At 39.1% G+C, this 22334-nt stretch overlaps 1 protein-coding gene across 1 annotated transcript in view; it reads right to left on the reverse strand.

Moving 5' to 3' along the window:
• Positions 1–1258: 1258 nt before the first annotated feature.
• The window catches only part of psmd1 (proteasome 26S subunit, non-ATPase 1), a 46130-nt gene continuing 25054 nt past the window's right edge, over positions 1259–22334 (reverse strand). The window contains exons 17-25 of the mRNA XM_042515993.2: positions 21724–21838; positions 17750–17866; positions 16554–16656; positions 12660–12829; positions 9059–9151; positions 8611–8697; positions 6052–6219; positions 3643–3808; positions 1259–1454 (exon numbers count right to left, since the gene is read on the reverse strand). Of these exons, the coding sequence (XP_042371927.1) occupies positions 3662–3808; positions 6052–6219; positions 8611–8697; positions 9059–9151; positions 12660–12829; positions 16554–16656; positions 17750–17866; positions 21724–21838 (1000 nt within the window). The 3' untranslated portion in view covers positions 1259–1454; positions 3643–3661. The remainder of the gene's footprint in view (positions 1455–3642; positions 3809–6051; positions 6220–8610; positions 8698–9058; positions 9152–12659; positions 12830–16553; positions 16657–17749; positions 17867–21723; positions 21839–22334) is intronic.

The raw sequence follows: 22334 nt of genomic DNA on the forward strand, positions 1-22334 counted from the left end.
ACCTGTCCCGAATTATCCAAACATCCTGACACTACAACTGTTTTCAACGTTCTCTTTCTCTCTCTTGTTTGGACAGTAGTCTTTAAAATGTGCCTGTCCTGGATAAAGTTCAGTCTCACAACCTGAAACACTCTTACAGCTCACCTGTCCTGAGTGAGGTACGAACTAATGATCTCATAGTCTGCAGGCAAACACTCTAGCCATCTGAGCTAAACCTTCAGACATTTCAACTGTGTTTCAAGTTGCACTTCAGACTCTTCTCTGGGAACCAGCCTGTAAAAATTGCCTACCCTGGATAAGGTTGAAACTCAACATTCTAAGTATTTTTTTTTTTTTACATGAGTTAATTAATTCACATGAAATTTTCATGGTTTGGTCTACAAATGTTGTATACCAAGATGACATGGAATTTATGTGCCCTCCAGGGCCGTCTAGTGGACGCTAGAAGTACTACATCATGTGAAATATCTCACTCCAGGGTCCAAATTCGCTGCATTATCCGACTCACAAAAATGAACGACCGCTTCAGCTGAAGTTCACCAGTACCGCAACATATGTAGGGGTTCGAGGGCCATTTCATCGCTGCTTGATTTTCCTTGATTTTTGGGATTCTATGATGGTTAAGAAGATTACATATATAAATGCTTTCCTTTTCTGTTTGTTAAAATTAGGTTAAATGTTTTTACCCAGTTTGTAGTGCTGTAGCCTATAATCTCACCAGGAACAAAGTTGATCAAAGAATTTTGGCTGTTTCAGTCAAAAAACACTCATCTTGATAAGCCCATCTTGATGATTGAAGATTTGTGGCTGTAAAAAAAAAAAAACCATATCAATCTTAATCATATAGATGGATAACTTATCCAGTTATGAACTAAATAGATATGTAGAAGATTCAAATGTGTTTTTGGTAAAAATACAAAGCTGTTCTTAATTATTATGTATTTCTCTGTATTTCATGCATAGTGCCTGTTAGCAGGAGAATTAAGTCTCCTCCTCGACAGAATAAACAGGGCTGGTGGAAGGAGAAGGAGCAGATACTGTTGATGTAAAGTTTTAGCTAGATGAAACATGATCCCGAGTCTGTGCAAGGCGCTTTTAGTTTGAAAGTGAGAAATTTAAGATCAGACCGCTGGGCAGATTGAAGTAGCTGCTGAGTGCTGGAAATGTAAACCAGTCTAAATGTATGGGATTAGAGAAATTCCCTCAATGCATGCCTGGAGAAATATCTACTTAAATAAACACATTCTCAAGCCTCCAATATATATCATTTTTTATTGTACAGACAGAAAATTATATAATTTGAGGATGTAAAACATTCCCTGTCTGACAAATAAGGTGTCAGAACAGGAAAGAAACGTGTAAAAGTGGAAGTGAAGCAGGGAGGTGGATGTTTAGGTGGATGGGTGAAGGGGAGACGTTGGAACAACATGCTGAGATCTCATCTCCTCTGATGCCTGAGGAGAGGGGAAACATACCAGTTAGAGAATATTGACTTAGTTTTAATACTGCTCCCCATGAAAATAAAAATAAAAATAATAATAATAATTAAAAAAAAAAAAAAAAAAAGGAACCTGAAGAAAAATCCGTTTTTAGACGAATGATTCTCAGAACTTATGCCACATTCATGTCGAAAAAGATTGATGGTACAGATGGAAAAGATTCCCATGTTTACAACCAGCAAAGTTCACATCATTAGAAAACTAAAGACCATCGAATGAGGGTTAAAACTAATGTGCATTCACAACATAACCCTGTGAAAAATGGACTTTAAAACCAAACAAATTCCTCATGTCAGCCAAACCCTTAGAGATAACGGAGCTTTGAGAAAGTATCCCTGATCATTATTATGACTTGGATGTTGACATGAGCTCTCTTTATCAATCAGAAACCACTAAATACAGTTCAAATAATAATGACATGAATGTGGCATTACATCACAGCATACAGGCACAAACTGGGTTGATGTGATAATTAGTTTTAAGAGAGGGTTTTATCTCACTGGACACAGGAGCTGCTGGCCTGCCACTCCCTTGATCAGTTAGTTACTGTGTGACTTGTTTTAGACAGTTTTTCTGATTTACCAAAGTTAAACAATAACAAAAGCTAACTGATTTAAGCAGTGGTCGAAAAGCAGCTCCTGTGTTCAAGACATTACTGTTTTCGTCTCTGTAGTCTGGCTTAAAAGAGAGCATTAATAAGTGTCGCTCTCTGCTCAGTTACCCCTTGTAAAGGGCTGTTTGTTGAGGGGGTACTGAGGATATAACTGGATAAATGAGAGTTTTGTGAGTTTGTAAACACATATTTTTGATATAGTTTTGCTGTTGTTTAATGTGGCTGCCTTCAATTTTACATTTTCAGATTATCCATTCGCACAAAAACTTTTGGTTTTTTTTAAAGTTCAATGCAACATAAGGTAAGTAACTGAAAATGGTAATTTGGGAATTGAGTATATCTTTATCTGTTCATAGCAGAAAAGGCTCAGGGTGAAACTAGGAATATTAATGATAGCTCACAACACCAGGGTCCTTGAAGTGGCAAAACTAAATGGCATCCAAATGCTGTTAGCCATTTTTAATACTAATAATTACAGCCGTGCTTGTCCTGGTATGACAATGTTGAGATGCCTTTCAGTTGTGTTTGAGAACAGGCGCGCTACTAATCAGTTTAGAATTGGGCCTTTTAAAGTGTTTGCACATCTACACAGGTGCAACAAAGGTAACAGGAGAATCTCTACACGTCCAAACAGTCCTGACAGGAGCTCTAATCAGGTCGATTTGGTGAAAACACCAATGTCGATTGAGTTTTAATCATAAGATGCTGAAGGAGCAGAAAACATACAGTCAATAAAACAAATCAAATGCACTGTGACTCAACACATTTTTTTCTGGGTATCAAACTTGTGAATTGTATAACAACTAAGTGACTTTAACCGCCTGGCCGCCGTGCCGTCCCTGGCAAACACACCTGCCTTGAATTCACCCTGACAGTGATCTCTGCTGTGTTTACTCTGTCACACAGCACTTGAACCTCATTAAAAGATGACATAGTATGCACAGAGGCCCTAATTTGGTCATTGACACCTCATCGGTCTCCTCACACGCAAGAGCGAGCTCCTACATGGGAGGCAGGCTGCAGCCAATCCAACAAAAACACAACAAGCGGCCAGGAGTCATTAAGCATCCAGCTTCACTGGCGAGTACAGTGTGAAGGTATGCCCTCAGAGCTGGTGTTTGGAGATGGCAGTGCGGTTTACATTCCTCAGTCAGTGACGGGTGAAATAAGGTTAGGGTTGGAAACAACAGCACAGACCTGCATTGTGCGTTATCACATAATGTCACTGCAAATAAAAACAGCCTGACAGCTACGTGGGAGTGTGTTAAAGCCAGAGAGTGTAAGCAACACGGTGTTATATGCGGCCTTGACTGTACTTTAACACTCTGAGCAACCACAATCCAGTGATTTAATAGTTAAAGGTCAAAACATTTTTTTTTTTTTTTTTTTACAGAAGCTGCAGGCACACTGTGGAGCAGCAGGTGGGGAAGACAATTGAACAGCCGACGTGGAAACATGAGCAGTGTGTTGGATAGCAACAGACACTTCACGTTTGCTTCAGTTATGAATGAATATCAAGGGAATGCATACCTTTTTTGTGAGAGCACTTCTACTCATCAATGTACTCGAAGGGCTCGGGTGGTTCTGGTTCCTGCTCTTCTTCCTCGATTTTGGGGCCATGAGCAGAGACAGGCTCCACCAGCTCCTCCTCCTCCTCACTGGTGTCTTTCATGATGATGATCCCACCAGTATGGAGCTGGTGACGGAGAGAAACAATGTTGCATTAGTATCTAGCAAATGGGTTGCGTGCCATGACTGACACTACATACTATAGATATATATGTTCAAAGTACCGCTACTCAAAGTGGACTGTATTTGTTTACATCTCAATCTTCACTGTGGACAAAGAACTTGACAGTTATGTTACAGCAGAAAATACTCCGAACCAGCATTTTACAGAGTGCTACAGACATGCAAAACTACAATGACCAAGCAAAAAACAGGCAGTGCAGCACACTAAAGCAGCTAAAAAAGAGCAAATGTCATAACCATAAGAAAATCCTCCTCAAGTGCCCTAATGTACAGAAGCCGAGAACAGCCATGTTTGCAGTTCCTGTTTTTAAATGCAGAGATCACAGGTTAATTACATATTATTTACACAGTTTATCTCTAGATTACAAAGCTTGTTTTCTTGTGATAACTGGTTAATTTATGCCGATTCTCAATAATACATATGGCTGACTTCTCAAGATAACAAGATAATTTATCATGGGAAAACAACTTGTTTTCTTGAGATGAAAGGGTAATTGTACTATTGTCAAGTGAGCCATCATTTCCTAATTATCCCACAATCTTGAGAGGACAAAAGTCATTTTCTCCTAATAAAAAAAATCAGCCCTTTTTTCCACAAGAATCCACATAAATTAACATGTTAAAATGAGAAACCTCGCTTTGTTATCTCAAGATCACAAGTTTGTTTCATGATCTTGAGATAATGGCATTAGAAATAGCACAATTGTCCTCTGCTTCTGTACTAATCCTGCTGTAGTCAGCATACACTGTTTAACTCTCAGGGACAGATTTAACTTCTAGGAGGCCCTGGGGCAAAAAAAAACTGTGGAGACCCTAGGAGGGTTAATTTATTCAGAAGTAAAGATCACAAATAATGGTATTGTCAAATTTTTGATTTTGAAACTAACGTGTAAGAGTTTAAATGATGAATTTGCAGAAAGAAAGATAGAAAAATCATATTAATTTTAGTTGATCCACATAATAGCCTTTTAATAAACCTCCTGACATTAACCAGATTCCAAGATAGGTCTGTAAAACTTCTTCACTTCCTATACTGTCATTGAATGTAAAAAAAACAAACCCTTAAAAGGAAAGCAGCATTACAAAACTTTAGACAAGCATAGACTCTTTTGGTCATTTTGGCACTTGATACAAGACGTCGTACAATGTAATACTCACAGTTCAGCTTTCTAGACACAAAAATCAAACAGTGCTTCCCCTTTACAGGACGGGGTGAGTGCTCATTGGGTAACTGCATGCTGTCCTGCCATTTACTGCGGAAAACTGTCAACATTTACAGCATGACCGCAGGCGTCTGGTTTATAGGCCTGAAGAGAGGGGAGTTTCTGGACTTGGAGAGGTTCAAAAGCGGCCAAAATTAACCACGGGGTTGGAACCCGATTTCTATGATTTATTTTAAAAGGAAAAACTCTTCTGACATACTTTAACATTGTTAAATATCATTAAATTGATGTTCAGGAAGTTAAAAAGTCTTTGATATAATGGTGCTATCAGTAATTTAAAATATTGGTAGACAGTTTTATGCACTGGTAATGAGCTGTTACTTCACATTTGGCCTATTCTGGCTACGAAGCGATGATTGTCATATGTCATTGTTACATGATGAGTAATGAATAAGAAGCTATTGAGCTTGAATACAGAAAAACTAGAAGATATTAGTGGAACTTTGCTGTTAATGATATAGACAGCTGAAACATTATGTCCCTGTACCTGGAAATTGTATCATTCACATTACATACAAAAAAAATGGATGCAGATAATTATTAAGGTAACAGACAGAGGAGGATTTTGCAGCCGACTTGTTTGGTGCAGTTTGAACCAACTCTAATATATTTGTCCATTTTGTTTGATTTGTTTAGGCTAGTGTGAAAGCTATGAATTAAAAACTGGTGTTGAATACACAATTGGACTGAGATTTACCGAAAAGGTACAATCCAACAGCCATTCTGATGAAGTTATAACAAGTTTTAGGATGGATTTTTAAATTAAACCATCAGCTCTTGACCAGGTGAGTCCTCTGATTACCCTGTACCCTGAACTGTATTTTTTTTTTGTGCTTTTCAAAAAATATTTTTACCGTAACCATCTCTTTTCTGGAAACTCTTGGTGAGCCTTTTTTTGCAGAAGCCTTTGTAATCATTTTAACTGGACACAAATTCAGACAGACAGACAGAGGTGTGTTGTTACCGGTTTGAAGGGCTGGTAGCGGCAGGTCTCAGGCATGTTGAGGACTTTGAGCTGAGCCGGCATCACTCTGGCTGGGTTCTCCAAGAGCTGGAAGTTTGGTTCAGCCTCTTTCTTCTTCTCTTTCTCCTTCTCTTCATCCTTCTTCTCCTTCTCACCCTCCTGGACCTCCTGAGACAGAAAAAGTTGCATTTTCTGCATCAGAGCTGATGTGATCTTCTTAAAGTGGAAATAGACAAGTTGTTAACTTTACCTTATTGTTATGAAGTAAATGCTGATTGCACCACTTAATGGCTATAGAATAATGACGCCATCTGCATTTAGACGGGTTCTTTGTTAGACTCAATATCACCGTGCAATTCTGTTTGCCAGCAGGTATAGTCTTCAGGAAAAATGAGGGTTCATTTTTTGAGACAAAAAAAAGCATGTCAACTATTGTGCAACCAAAACAGGAAGAGAGTAGTGCTTTTGTTTTCCCCTGTAGCTATCAGTAGCTATCCCCAGTTACCAAAGAGTGTCAGTTCAAGTTCTTTGAAATCACTATCCCCAGTAGCAGCAATGATGGACAATGGAACAACCACAGTAACTGTGGAAACTCAAGTTACTGTGGTTTTGACAAAAACGTAGAGTGATCCAGTTGTCTTTGCAACAGCGACACCAACAATAATACCACTTGGAAACGCCGTTGTGTCTTTTTTGTCTCTAGAGTGTAACAGCTTATGTTTTAACTCTCTCTTTGTATGCATATTATAATTTGTCTTGTATATAATAATTACAACACTTTAATGCAATTCATATTTTTCAGGGGAAATTTGCCCATCATCCAAAGTTATGAGTTTAAACCCACTGTAATCACACCACAATCATAATCCAATTTTTCTAATATACATCTGACACTATTTGACAGTTTGCAGGACGTATGAGTGATAAATTCTGGTTTTACTTCTTTCTGTGGTGATTCAGTCCTTTCCTTCTCTGGTGGCCTGTGATTTGTTGGACTATCAGGCAGACGCTGGAGACCCATAAACAATACACTGAAGGAAGAAGGTGCCAGGGGAGCTAGTAATAAGTTTTGTATTTCAAGACAAAACTACATATCCTGCGGATGTTTGGAAACATTGAGACTGTCTTCTCCACTTTGACTGAAGTTTTTTCAAGGAAGGCTTCAGGTGTGAGCTGTAGATAAAGTCACAAATACTTTACGGATGAAATCTGCATTTTAACAGTCTTTTTTAGCTTATTTTTTATCTATTTCATTGCCACCAGCAGCAGTCTGTTTTTTCAGGTCAAAATGAAAATACAACACTCTTGAGATGACCCAACTATGTTGATTATTTTCCCAACATTTCATTGTGTATAATATGTTAGAGTCCACAGTGATGTTTTAAAATTGTTTGCAAATTGTCAAAACCCAAATATATTCAATTTATTTGAATCCTAATCTAGAGAAGCAAAAAATTCTCACACTTTCTAATCATATTGTACAAAAGATAAACTGTATTTATCAATACCATTTATTTTCCCTACCACTTCTGTTTCTATCTCAATCATTCCTCCTAACACAATTTAGTGTTGAAATTATTAGTGAAGCTTTTAAGGGAAAAAAGATGAGCTCGGCACAATCAAAACAGTCAAAAGCAAAATCACCTCTATAAAACTGCCCAGAAAATGACAACCAGTGAATTCTGAACCGCTTGACCCCCTTCAACTGCCTTTTGAAAAAGTTTAGCCAAATAAAATCAAAAAACCCGAGATGTGAGCAGGCCGTACATTTCCACACTTGTCTCTCAGCACCTTAGCTGAGATGTAGCATGGCAGAGCGGATCGAACACGTCGCTAACGCCAAGAGAAAATCCTAATGAAAGTTATACTGGCTCTGGCCTGACAGAGCCTGTCTGTGAACACTGGGTGTGGATAAGTTAAAAGATTAAGACCAACTTTGTGGAAAGAAATAAAGGTAAGTGTGTGCGTGTGGTGTCAAAGAGTAAATTAAACTGTTAACAGGATGCTTGGATCTGCCTCAGATAGCCCAATAAGTATCAGGAGAGGCAAATGTGGTATGTTACCATTAAACCGAAACATCTCTGCAAAGACACAAGCATTTCCATGTAGTCTACTTGAAAGAACATTGTGTCAGAAAAATAATCCAGGTATAATGCCCTGCAGAGTATACACCTCAATATTAGTATGTGGCATTTCCCTGCCTTCAAAGCAGTTTGGCAGTCCAACAACGTAATAAATCCTTGAAAACATTGCAGGGATTTCAAGATAGATAGAAAGAAAGATAGCCCCTTTGTTTTAATTTAGACAGACCACCGACAAAATAAGGGTCAGTGTTTAAAGATTAATTTAGAGTAGATCTTTCTGTTGTAATAGGTGCAACTCCCTTATCTAAATTAATCATTCTAAATATATAAAATTAAATTAATAGATTTGCAATACAGATATGTTATTATGAGTTCAAAATCCTTTTAAAATGGAAGGAGTGAAAACATGCCGAAAATAAAACAAGATTAATAGTAACGACAAGGAAGGAGAGGACTTTTGAGCATTTCCACTCACCACCTCCATCTTCTCCTCTTCCTTTTCCTTCTTTTCCTTCTCCTTCTTCTTGGCTTTGGCTGTGATGGAGAGAACTGCGGTGGATACCTGCCATGCACACAGAGAGAGAGCAGAGACATTTCCACAATGTAAGACAATACCATAGACACTCAGACCTTCTACAAACATGGCTTCAAATGTACAAAACTAGTCAACCACAAAATAAACCCTGCATGGTCTTTCATTACATTCTTCAAGAGCATCTAGGATTTTGAAATGAAGCAACTGAGAATAATAGGCCAGAGATGCAGAAATAATAAATATAACAGGCAAGAAAATGATGAGTCTGACGGGGAAGGTTCAAAATTATTCACAAATCAATATGAAACGAGGTCGGCTTTCCTCAACTAATAATTTCAGAAAGCAGAAAGCAAAACAAGTTGATCTGTCGTGGCGCCGAAGATCTCACCTTCTCCTTCTCTTTCTCCTTAGGAACCTCAAGAGCGGGTGGGTAGGCGAAGGTTGAGGGCTTACAGTTGGAGCGATACTGCACCTTGGGCATCTGAACAGGAAGACAGAGGAAGAGAAGATGCTTAATAATTTTTTAATACCTCACCATGATCTACTCATCAAATCCACTTATTTGGAAAGAGACCTCTAACAGCCTTTCAGTGAGTCAAGTCAAACAAAATCTCATACCACTCTGTTGTGTGGTGATTTTTAGCCATGGTTCCAACGTGGGGTCGAAGTAGTTGTTCCACTACTTTGTACAAATTTCCATATCAATCCATCTAGTGCTTGTCGAAAAACTTGACTTTGGGCAAAAGAGTCATGATTCCAAGAGGATGAATCCTACTGACTTGGATAATCTCCTAGCTTTTCATCTGGTGCCGCATGAGTTTGACATTTTTTGGTTTTGTGTGAAATGTCTCCAATAAAGTGAGGACTATAAAATTGCTGACCAATAAGGGGCATTAACACGAAGAAGGACTATAAACAGGGTGTCGACGAACCAAACTTAAGACTTTTTTTGGACCAATTAAGTGTAAGTGTTAATTAAAGACAGTCTTTGATTTGGTGGTAGGTTAAGAGATTTGTAGCATAAGAAAAAATACTTTCACACAGACCTGTTTTGACAAAAAGAAACTGACAGATGAACATATGAAATAACATAAAATTCAAAATTGAATTTTAAGACAATGTAATTACTTTTAAGGCCTAACAGTAATAAAATTGAATTGAGGAAATTTTAAGACTTTTTATGGACCTGCAGACACCCTGATAAAGCTTACTATTAAAAAATGACGAACGATGAACATCCACAATGATGAACGATAACATTCTGTAAACAGCGGCAACAAGCTAGCGATGCACTATCCGGTAAATTCAGATGGATTCTGGATGGCTGTCAGCATTTCTATTGTTCATCAAATGGCTCTAAAAGACATTGAAACAATATCATTCACCAATGATGTTATTGTTATACTTGTGGTGTGGTATCCACCATCGAGTTGAGTCTGAGCAATTGTTAAAACAAAATATTTTAATTTATTTAATTTATTGTACTTAGTGTGAATGGTCCTTAGACCTACATCATCATGTTAATTAGGTCTAAAACTTTGTGTTTTCACTATGTACTACCTGGATATTATTTTCTTGATAATCTTTTACTCAATAAAATCTCCAAAAATCGTGGATAACGCTTTTCACATTTTCCTGAAGTCAGAGGTGACATCTTTAAAATGACTGTTTTGTCCGAACAATAATCCAAACTATATATAATTACTATCATGACAAAGAAAAGTAACAAATCATCCCAATTATCAAAAAAATTATTCTGGTATATATTGACTTGACTGATTAACTGGCATAGTGTTCCAGCTTTAATGTTAAAATCTTCATTCCTTAGTTATTATTAGCTCACAGCACAACCACTGTACCCATGTAAACCCTCACAGAGCTGCGGGAATGGCTGTAAACCTTCATTTTAATACTCTGACATTTTGCTGGAAATCAATCACCTTTACTTATGCATTTAAGCTTTTCTTGCTGACCTAATATTTAAGAGCGTAGCCTTCATCAGGATGGACCAGCGCTGTTTGACAACAATGACAGTAAACCTCAAGGTCCATTTAGCAGCAATTAAACAGACCCTGACATGAGATTGTTTTGCCAACTGCCACATCAAAAATGATTGAAAATGATAAAAGTCAGACAGAAAAAAACCTTGTTTGTTGATCTTTGTTCAACATAAAAACAACTTTTTTTCAGTGCTAAAATCAGCTGAAAGCTTAACTATAGCCTTCTGGCCTAGCTAGCATTTGTTTCACTAACATTTTTAAACTTCTCGAGCGTTCTCAGTGAAAAAGATGTTTTATAAACAGCACAGTTTTAAACATCCCTTTATCTCAGAACATGCGCAGACAATTCTAGGAAAATGTTTCACAGAGACACTGTTGATTAGATTGGGGGTAAGACTTAAGCTCTACATTGTAGGGAGTGAGAGTCAGACTGAACTAATGAGAATTAAGGATAAGCACAAGCCAAACACTGACAACTATTATTTTCCCTTTTGCAAGAGAAAATGGCACATCTAAACCTTTGGCAGTTTAATGTGGTCTCAAATGTCATATCAGTTATTTGCCAAATTTAGATTCTACTGGCCACCCAGTGTAATTTAGGTTAAATATGAAAAAGTGGTTACCAAAAAAATCTGTTTAACCATCCTTTCATATTCATTCAGTCTGGTATCATCCGATTGTCCTTTATTATGTCGTTTCTGCAGATGACATTTCACAATTCTTTCACTGAGAAGATGGTCGTTACAGGAAATGCTGTCTCTGGAAATACCTTGTCTCAGTTAAATTTCCATCTGGTTGGACAAAAAAAAGAAACAGCATTTACTACAACACTCTTCTTTACCCATTAGCTGCAGGCCTAACCTTGTGTAAAAATGAAACAGTGGCCTGTCAACTTTACCTAGACAAACATTACAGAAGATCTGCAGCCAGAGCAGCACCAGGTGCCTCCTGTTTAGTGTGAGCCTTCAAATTATAACAGTGTTCCTGAAACTAAATGACTAAACAGTCACTAAGGTCCAACTCTTTTTAGCTATCACCTCACAATTTAGCTGTGTCACTGACGTTTGGTGGGAGAAAGAGCAACAGTGAGGCTGTGAAATGACTTTATTCAGACTGTTTTGTTTTTATAGATAACCCACAGGTTTGTTGCTAAAAAAAAAAAACAACTGGTAAATAACAAGGATGATCTGTCCAATTTGTCCGATAGTGAGAGGCAAAGTCTGCAAACTCGTGTTGCGTAGTTAAACAGGTGCTGAAAAGCTTGGCAGGGTGCAGCATTAAGTGTGTTAAACCCTGATGTCCGCAACTTCCCTCTGCACTCTATCCCTGGTGCATTGTATGGGGCTTTACACCAAATATATTCTCCAGTGCCTTAAAAAGATCTGGCTGCACAATAGACAAAAGTGTGTAAGTGCCCCTGGAGCCAGGTGCTGTCAATTGGGATAGCAATGAAGAGATAATGCCCATCTAATGTCTTCTTAAGACCCTATCATGTCACAGTGATCCTCTGGCATCAGTGTGCGAGAACAAGCCAACAATCAGGACGGCCTTGTTATGGATCGCCAGCTGGTGACAGTTGTTACCAAGGCAAGAAGCTTGATATTTTTAAACCTACTGCAGTACGAAATATAAATTCAGCAAGTCAGGTTAATAACAAATTTCAAAATGAAGACATATGAATGAACATATAAATAATCTTTATATTTGAATCCATGCTGCATGCATGCAGGATAATACACTCTTAGTGTAAACATAAAATAATGCTTTTCTGAGTCTTTTGTCATTTAATTTCCTCTTCCATTATTATTTAGAGTGATTTCTGCATTGTATCTGCAATTTTGTTTCTTGCTGTAAAGATCTGTAAGGAATCTTTAAAGCAGCTGTTTACCACCTGTGTTGGAAAAAAGGTCACATTCTACATATGCTTACGCATACACACACGCATTCTTTCTGACACAACAATCACAGCAAGTCCGGCTACTTCAGTACCTTGAGGTCCTTGTTGAGGCCGATAATAGCGGTTGGTGTGAAGGCCAATGACAGGAAGTGGGAGAGTGGGAACCAGAACCAGAACTGGGTGAAGACCAGGAGGCCGACCAATGACGGCATGTGAGTGTGACCCGTCCTGGACTGGAGAGAGATGGTCACATTACGTCCACCTGGACAATAGAAGGCAGAGGAGAAAGAGAGGGTTTTAGTCATATGGTACAATCTCAGTGATATTGGTCTTTTGCCAAATGACACACCACTTAAATCAAACATTATACAAAGTAATTCTGATTAGACAACACCATATGTAATATTTCCACACAATAGCATAATTTGAAAATGTTATTTTAATATAAATAAAAGTAATATTGTATTCACAGCTATAGCTCCCATGATCCCATGTTGCCTTGGTTTATGTGCACAACCTTTTCCCCAGAAAATGTTTCTTTTTTCTACCTATACATGCAGTGACACAATACTAGAAGTCATACAGCTTTGGCATATGTCACATCTCTTTGACGTAGCGTATGCTGCTGCATTATGTAACAATCCTGGTGACAGAATTTTTATTTTAAATAGCAAGTTTTGTATAAAATGTTAATTAAAGACAAGGTTGAAAAAGACCATGCTTGCCTAACGAAATAGAATTGTGCTAATAAGGAGTGCATAGTAAAACTCTTACAAGCTTCATTTGTCCTCTGATACATAACAGGTTAAAAATCCATTTCGGGGCGCCTGGTGGCTCAGTGGATGGAGCGGCGCCCCATGTGCAGAGGCTGTGTCCTCGCTGCAGCGGCCGCAGGTTCGGGTCTGCCCTTTGCTGTAAGTTTCCCCCTCTCTCTCTACCCATTTCATGCTCACACTGTCCTATCAATTAAAGGCAATAAAAGCCCCAAAAAATAATCTTTAAAAAAAACAAAAACAATTTCATTCTAGGCTGATAATTTAGTTTGGTCACATGAAAGCTGTGGGTGAAACAACTGCTACAAGAAAACATAATTAGTACCAATGGACTCAATGAATACAATAAGTAGTTTATAGATAATTGTGCGCAAATACCAAAAGGGCCAACTACTTTTTGAACATTAAAAAAGTAATTTAAGGGTTAAAACTAATTTTAGAGGGCGTAAGTTCTGTTATACTGATTAGTGGTTGGGAAAACGAACTCTCGTCAACTTGGCACAGCAATCTTAAGATGAGGGAGTGGGGGGGTTAATGAGGTTACAGACCAGAATGGTAACCCCCCTGAGAAGGTCGTCTTTTGACTTTAATCTGTCTGATCTGTTGATCCCACAGCAAAGATTTATAACACCGGGACAAACAGGCGAGCCAATTAAACCCAGGAATGCATTGTCTACAGCATCCTGCAATTAAAATTTCAAAAATCAAGGTCATTCATTAGATGTGAGCTACACAGGGGACTGAATAATTGATCTACATCACAAGAGGTGTGCCAGCTGTCCCAAAAATAACAGATGCCTTTTCCAGCTGTGTTAGATTAACCATAGATTATATCGAGTTAATTTTAAACGTTTCTGTTTGAGGATTTTTGCACATTTAGTATGACTAGGGGTAAGAGTTTGATCCTCACTGTGGCCACACATGGCTTAAGAGTATAACCAATGCAAACGTGTATGCTCTGCCAAAAGGTGATAAAAGGTGGTCAAGGTTGCTCCCTGGAGCAGTACCAAAGAGTAACAGACCTCCCTTGGCCTTTCTTGGACAAATAGTAGGAAGGGACAAAAGAAAGGAAGACAAAGGGAGGGAAAGGAAGAGATTGTAGGAGGTAACCAGGATGAATCTGTCATTTCTATAGGGATGAAAAGAAAAACTTTGCCTTAAAAAGGGTTGGTTACTAGGGAGTAGCCCTTCAACCAAAAAAGTCTGTCTGCCCAGACAATTTCAGATAAATCATCTGCTGTCTGCTTTGCGCCCACACTTTTCTGACGCCACTCAGATGATTTTAAAAAATGGGTCCTTATCTTGACATCTGAACCAGTGTTAAAACCATTCCAGTCCCACAGATTGAACCTTGGCCAGAAATGAGTCACAAGGTCTGCTCGCTGCACCACAACTTGGTGCTTAAGAGTCTCTTAAAAACTTGAGAAGAGGTTGAGAGCACTTGACTAGTGGGTTTCCCCCCCCACCCTACCCGCTGTTTTTGCCAACTCTTAGTTTGGTGGGCCAATTTTCATTCCAAAGAGTTGGTGAGGGAGGTGACAAGACTGAAGTGATTCCTCAAAAGGTGTTATATGACAATATCAACAATCAACCAGCTTGCTGTGTTGCTTTGAAAAGATGAAATAACTCAATCCAGTAAAACATAAAGATGTGTTTGTGTTTTGTTTCATGAATGAGACAGAAAACACCAATAAAAGCTTACTAAAAGGACTGTATCATTTAGTGAGAGAAAGTCTATAAATGAGGGCTAAACATGTAAGTGTGAAGTGAGGGAATGAGCAAAAAGGCCAATATCCCTGAGTAATGAGTACCAGAGATCATGAAACTGAGCTCTAATCGCTTCCGCCCATCAAATTAAATACAATTACCCGCGCACTTCAAAACGCCTAACCCCCCTAGAAGAATCAAAATACTAGAACATTCACACGAGCTTGAGCATGTCTGGCATTCAAACACAATTGGTGTGTTTAAACTGTAAGCTACACACTGAACTGTACTGAAAACATGGGTTAAGCACCAAGAGCTGGAGTTTGGCATGAAGAGGCGGAGAGAGAGTGGGGAGTGTGTCTGCTGTATGAAAAATGAAACCAGTGGTCAGGGTTTTGTCTGGACGGTCTCACGCAGGGTCATCTTGGCATGTCAGCCGGGTTTATTATGGTTAATGTGCGTGATTTGATTGAGGTCCTGACTGTCATCAAGATGGCTAATCTGCTCTAAACAAAAATAACCGCGCTGCAATCGGGGCGGAGTTAATCAAGAGGCAATTTTATGACTAATTAAAAATGTCACAACATCTCAAAAACACATAAGCTGCACTTATCCTTTCAAGTAACGAAGCAAATGCTTGAGTCAGGCTTCACTTTGTGTAAATTGCTACACCTGATAGTGTATTTAGACAGCAGTGTGTAAACAGAGCTGGTTTCTTTCTGGCATAGCACACAGGGTTTTATGTTAGTGCTAGAAAATGGATTTCTGCTTCTGCCTGCATTGAGGGCTTGTGTATATATGTGAATAAGGGCGTGTTCTGCGTGTGTTGCTCGCCATGTGATGATGTGCAGCTTTCTAGGACCTCACACACACACACAAACACATGCTGCATGCTTGTGTCCACAAACACCCGCACAGACACACAAACACAGAGACCATCAGACAAACAGTAATCACCAGGGGGAGACCAACAGGCCATGTGGCTGAGAGCAGAGCAGAGCTGAGGTAGGAGCCAGGCGCTAATGCACCTTAGCATGATCTGTTCCAGAGACACAGTGCACGGGTGGTCAACCGAAGAGGGTTATTCTTTTTGCTCGAGCGTAAAGGAACTCAAATTAACACACACACACACACACACACACACACACACACACACACACACACACACACACACACACACACACACACACACACACACACACACACACACACACACACACACACACACACACACACACACAAAGCCCATAAACCCACATTACAATTAGAGCTCCTCGCTTGTTTACAGTGTAAATTGGAATTTGGGTCTTTTTTTATCCCTCTAACGGTTGAGGGCGGAGAGGCAGGTGGGACCACATACTGGTTTGATCTCTTGCACAGTGACAGACATGAATAAACCGGCTGCCTACTGACGAGATCAAGCTGGTGTCTGTCCAGTTAACAGAATACATTTACAACTACCAGCCTGTACAAACAGGTCCTGTGCAAGTCTTCTTAGAGACTAACCTGCATCGAGGATTCCCTGTGCCAGGATGGCTCCGAACTTGGCCATAACGTCATCATGTTTGTCGTTGATCACCTTTGCATACAGTTGCCTGAACTGGTTCACCTGAAATAGTGAGGGGAGGAAGACATATTAATGTTGAGGACATAACTGATAGCGTGATACCAATGGCCATCCAAAATTTTGAAATTTGTTTTACGATACTTTGGATTTTTTTTAATCAACATGAAAATGGAAATCCAATAAAATTGTGAAAATGTGACCTTTAACATGTTATATCACCTCAATAAACAACAATGGCTCAGAAATGATTACAAATCCTCTCACACTTAAAAATTCTGCATGAAAGGGTGTATGGTTACATTATTTTGCCTAGTCTGTGACTACTTGATAGAAAAAATTACCGGAAAGGTACACGTTTGACAAATGCATAACAGCCTTTGACAGCAATAGTCAAACTTGGAGTCTGTCAGCACAATATTCTGAACAAAGCCAAACTAGCATGTCAACACTCACGATGATGGTGTGGTGCCTGTGGGAGTTCCAGCACTAATAGCGCACCTCGATAACCACTGTAAAACTTAAAGTAAACACTGCCTTGGGTAGATAACGGCCAATTTGGGCCAATTTAGTACCCTTAAACTAGAAGCCTAAGACGTCTGTCTAAAACTGTGAAGCTGAGCTGGAAATTACAAAGAGTGGTACTTTGAAATAAACAGTCATGGATGTAATATCTCCTGACATTCCACTGTTTGAAAAAAAAAAATGCCTCTTGCACAATCCTGCATACCGCCTTGAGCTTTAAGGACTGTTGCTGAGCAGATGAGGAGTCTCTGAAAACGTGTCTGGTAAATCTTAACTGTCTATGACAAAAGTATGAGGTGCTCCAAGGGTGAGTGCGTGCAGTTATGCCTGACTAGTCACACTAAAGTCTTCCACAAAGCAGATTTCTTTCTCTCTCTCTATAGTTTGGATGCTTTCCGCTTTTGGTCAAATCTTCACCTTTCCTCTCTCCTCAGTTTGGTCTGGAAAAATATCTTTCAAGTTTTAAAGGTGTGCTAGATCTATGGAAGAGGTTTTTAGACCAAAAAGTTCAGCCAGGCTGCTGTAACTGCTGGCTATAAAGCCATTTCATTCATGATAACTGTGAAGCAATCAAACAAGTCTTGGCAAAAAAAAGTAAAACACAAACATTTACCTTGGGACAGGTGACTTCGGTCTGCTGGATCATGATGAGGGCAGAGGCAATGAGGGCGCCCTGTCTCACATAATTTACTGGGTCATTGATCATGGGCTCAAGCAGATTGATGGCCTCCTGTGCAACAAAGAAGCAAAACAGAAAAGTTAGTCATGTTGCTTAAAATGAAGTGGGCTTTCAGTAAACTGTTACTTATAAGCTTGAAACAATTATCTATTACCCTATGTACTGACAAATTGGGTAGCAATGAATGCCTGATTATATTAAAATTACGAAAAGCTGCTCTTTGATATTAAAAAATGCTAAGAATGTAATAAAACGATTTTCCCATGTATGTATTTTAAGGGACACTAAGACGAGTGGCCTGGGAACACAAGGAATCTGCCAGCTCATGTTTCATACGCTCTGGCATTTGTAAATTGCTCTGGTTAAAGGTTAAAGGAGCAGCTCCTTGGAAGGTGAAGTGGCTAAAGAAATTGATCTTCAAGGTCTGCTCCTTCTCTGCAGTGTTAAATTTGCAACTTGATTTTAAGACCAAAAACATTGTCATGGCTACACTGGAAACCATGTCATCTAAAAAAAAAAAAAAAAGAACACTTGAGAGCAAACAGACACAGAGTAGCAAAATATAGAAAAGAGCAAATTTTTTCAGTTAGATATTAGCTGGAAATATGTTTCTAAGATCATCCTGACTTTGAATAGGACAGTGTGGGAAGACATGGCTGTCTTCTCAAGTCACTCAACTGCTGGTGGCGCTCCACAGCTGGTGACCTGGACTGCAGTACTGCTGCTGCAACAGCAAATGTAAAAGCCACTGATTCAACCAACCAACGTCTATGACACTAGTCAACAAGAAGCAAGCAGGTTAATCCTTACTCCTCCATTTGGTAAGCAAGTAGGCACTACTGCCCTTTGTTCTACAGACTATGGTTTTATGGTTTTTATGATTTCCGTCTTATTTCTACTATGTATGTATACTCTATCTTTCTCAAGGCATACACAATACTTTATATATCCTGTTTTTATTTCCTTTTTATGTTGCTCATTATGTCTGTGGTATACTACTGTACTGTTATGTTGACAATGTATTGCGTCAGGTTGGTTGCTGCTGGATGTAGCACTCCTATTAGTCTGCAGTCTACAGTCGCTGAGGGCCAAACCATCTGCAGCCCAACAGAAGTATCTTTTAGAAGTGGTTGCCAGGCTGAAAACCATCATTTGGTTGTTGAATTTGGCAGAAATGTTTATATATATATATATATATATATATATATATATGTATACACTTTTTTTAGAAAAAAATAGAGATTGATAGCCATCCTGTGTGGTTTCCATGTTTCGAAAACATTCACAATTTCATGAATATTTGTCTCTACCTCTCAGAAACACAACAAGGACATAAGAATTTTGCAATGATGCTGATGGCTTAGCTAAAAGTGCTAAATAAACTTAATGGACTGGCTTACACTTATTTTTTTAGAGTATATTTGTGAGGTTAGTTGTTTGGTATAACTTGACAAAAGATAGAAAAATGACCTCTTTTAATTATGCTCAAGTGGACATGAAACTGTCACTTGATTTATTTTCCACTTCAAACACTTCATTTTTTTGCCATTCTCAACGGAGCAAATCAATGCAACTTAGGCTGAAAACAGGAAAAGGTATTATCAACAGAGGCAACCAGACCACACACATTAATGAGATTAGTGTCATCCATATCTGGTTTCCCAGGAAAACTGAATAACAGTAACAACAAGCCCTGCCCTCTTCAGTTTCCTCACATGATCACTGCATATATAAAGATGAGGGAGGGCCCTGTCTGAGCTCATTTTTATTTCTGCACGCTCCTCTGTTCTTAGCTGAGTAGTAATGGCTGTAACACACACCACCAAACTCAGAGGGAGGCGTCAGCTCTACCAAGGAAAGAGAAACAAACTAGGATGATGACAGTGGAGGTAAAATAAACCATGTTTCATCAGTGTTCTCGGCTCAGCTGGCTAAGACGGCTATGTACTAGGACGATAAGTCAGAGTGTAAAGCCAACACCAGTCGACCGCATCCTGTTCCTGATAGGTTGTAGAGGGGTTTAATTGAGGGTATTTACTGTCAGGCCCAATCAGCAGCGGAGGGCGACCGTAATGTGGTTGCTCCTCGTAATCCACATACAGTGGTGGACTGTTTTCTTCAGGCTTGTGCCTCAGTGAGTTGAACTCTAATAAGATTCAATTGAGTACTGCTAAAAACTGGCTAGAGGATTGTGTAAATAAATGGAACAGTGCAGAATACACTTTACCACGACATAATTTCCATTTTTATACATATTCATAAAAGTGTATCACATGACAGTATTCTGAAACACTGATATGGTTCCTGGTGAACAATGCTTCCATCCAATTCACTAAACCAGCTAAACAATATTTAAGATTCTCAGTATGGCGCAAAATCAGCATAAACAAAATGAAAAAAAAAATAGCTTTCTTATGCAGTTTTTTTTGATGCATCAAGTAAAAATAACCAAGGCCCAAGGTGTATAAATGATGGTAAAGGAATGTGCTCCCTCTAAATAGGTGACCCACTTCTCTTGCCACAACATCATTACTCTCACTAAGGACCTAATGTGCTCGAGGTCTTGCTCTGGAAAAACCAAGCAGTGGAGCTTTGGAGCTGATCAGCTCTCTAACGTGTCTCGGCCCGATCGGGTCCAAAACATTCACTTTGGTGCTTCAAGGATCAGGATTCAATGAGCCATAACTCTGCTTTGGCTCTGCCACCTGAGACTGATCAGCCCACATAGTTAGACAACTCAGGAACTGGCAGCACCCCCGACTTCTGTCTTCTTCACTCTGCTTTTCGGACTTCAATGAACCCAAACGCGATGACAGGGTACAGCCTGGTGACTGTGAGCCAATTTGGACCATTTTATCAGAAAATCTACCACAAACTTTCCACAATCATGAGCTTCTCAGTGTTGACCCTTCATGAACATGAAAGCAAATAAATGTAATAAATTCAAATAAAACAGATGCTTTTTTTTAATGTTTTAATTGCCATGAACGGCAATTAAGATGAAGGTTTGCGCACTTAGACGAATTCAATCAAACTATGGTATAATTTAAGCAGGAGGTTCAAAAGAAGACCGCAGTCTTATAAGATCATCTTAGGATAATAACAGCTTGTATTTTGAACAAAATCATTAAATTACCATTACAAATTATTTTAGCAAAGTAATGTTTGCTCTGGTGGCATTATTACATCTGAGAAGAGAAATGAAACCTTTTCTCAGCAACTTCTGCAGCGGCTATAAAAAATGAGTCTGTGCTCACTCATCTAGATAAGCCTTACAGGGAGGCATCAATTGGCTGCTTTAAGAAACACCTTCTACGCAGCATATATGGTCTTTGCATCAGTGACGCAAAAGTTATGCCAAGGCACAAATAAAGCACATAAAATAAATGAGGAAAGCAGGGCTGTGGTGGAAAAAATGCCATCTAAGCTTTTTTGTATGCAGCCTCATGAGAAATATTAATTCCAGTTATGAGAAGTGATTAACCTATCCTCTTGTGTAGAAAGCTTATTTAACAAGAACTCATTATTAACATTGTGGAACTGGACAAAAAGTCTGAACCTATTTTTGTGTTTATTTGAGGTAAGGTTTGGTGCATATGCCCCCCCCCCCCTTGTGTGTAGTATGTTTAATGGGAGCTAGAAGATGGGACTGTGAATTCTCAGATTGCCACCGGGCCTTTCTTTACCTCAACCAAAGACAGACCAATGACCCTTTTTTTTTTCAACAAATTATTATCAAAGCTTTTTCTCCCTTTCTGATATGCATCAAACACCGTTGCACGTTTCACATTAAAAGGCAACAATTTCACGCTGCCTGGTGGACGATTATATTGAGGCACTGTGTTAAGTTTCATTAATAGCAGCCCAACACCATGAGACAAAAATAAAAAAAATGGGAAAGCACTCACCTTGTTGCCAGTCCCAGCACAGCAGATGCCCAGGGCCATGGCAGCCCCGCAACGCACATGAGGGTTGTAGCTCTCTGACAACAGAGACACCACACTGGGACACTGCTCAGGGGTCCTGAAGAGAGACAGATAAGAAACTAAGAGTAAGTCGAGAGGAGGAACTTGGAGTTCACCAGTTAAACGACAGTGTTGAGAACAAGGGCACAAGACTGTCCCATCGTGATCATTATGCAGGACTATAAAAATAACGATACATCAACCTATGATACCTTGTTTTAATGATTTAAAAAAATAACTTGTTCTTGTCTAGTGAAATATTACAAAAACATGGAAAATGAAATTCACCAACTAGTAAAGCTGTTAAGATCGATTTAAATGAATCAATCACAACTGTTTGGCTGTAGCACAATGAGCGGAGGAGGCTTTATACAAACTATGCCCACTGTGCCCACAAAAATATCAAGGCTTAACACTCCGATCAAGTGATGGATGAGGTGATTTGTTCCATATGATGTAAGGCTTGGAGGCCTTGAGCAAAAGATCCTCACGAACCATAACCATTGCAGTTATCTTGAGATGACAATGATGGGGAATGCTTATCTGACCATATT

The sequence above is a fragment of the Plectropomus leopardus genome, chromosome 5, assembly GCF_026936395.1.
Source record: "Plectropomus leopardus strain MGB_pleo_1.0 chromosome 5, ASM2693639v1, whole genome shotgun sequence".
In the NCBI taxonomy this organism is placed as follows: domain Eukaryota; kingdom Metazoa; phylum Chordata; class Actinopteri; order Perciformes; family Serranidae; genus Plectropomus; species Plectropomus leopardus.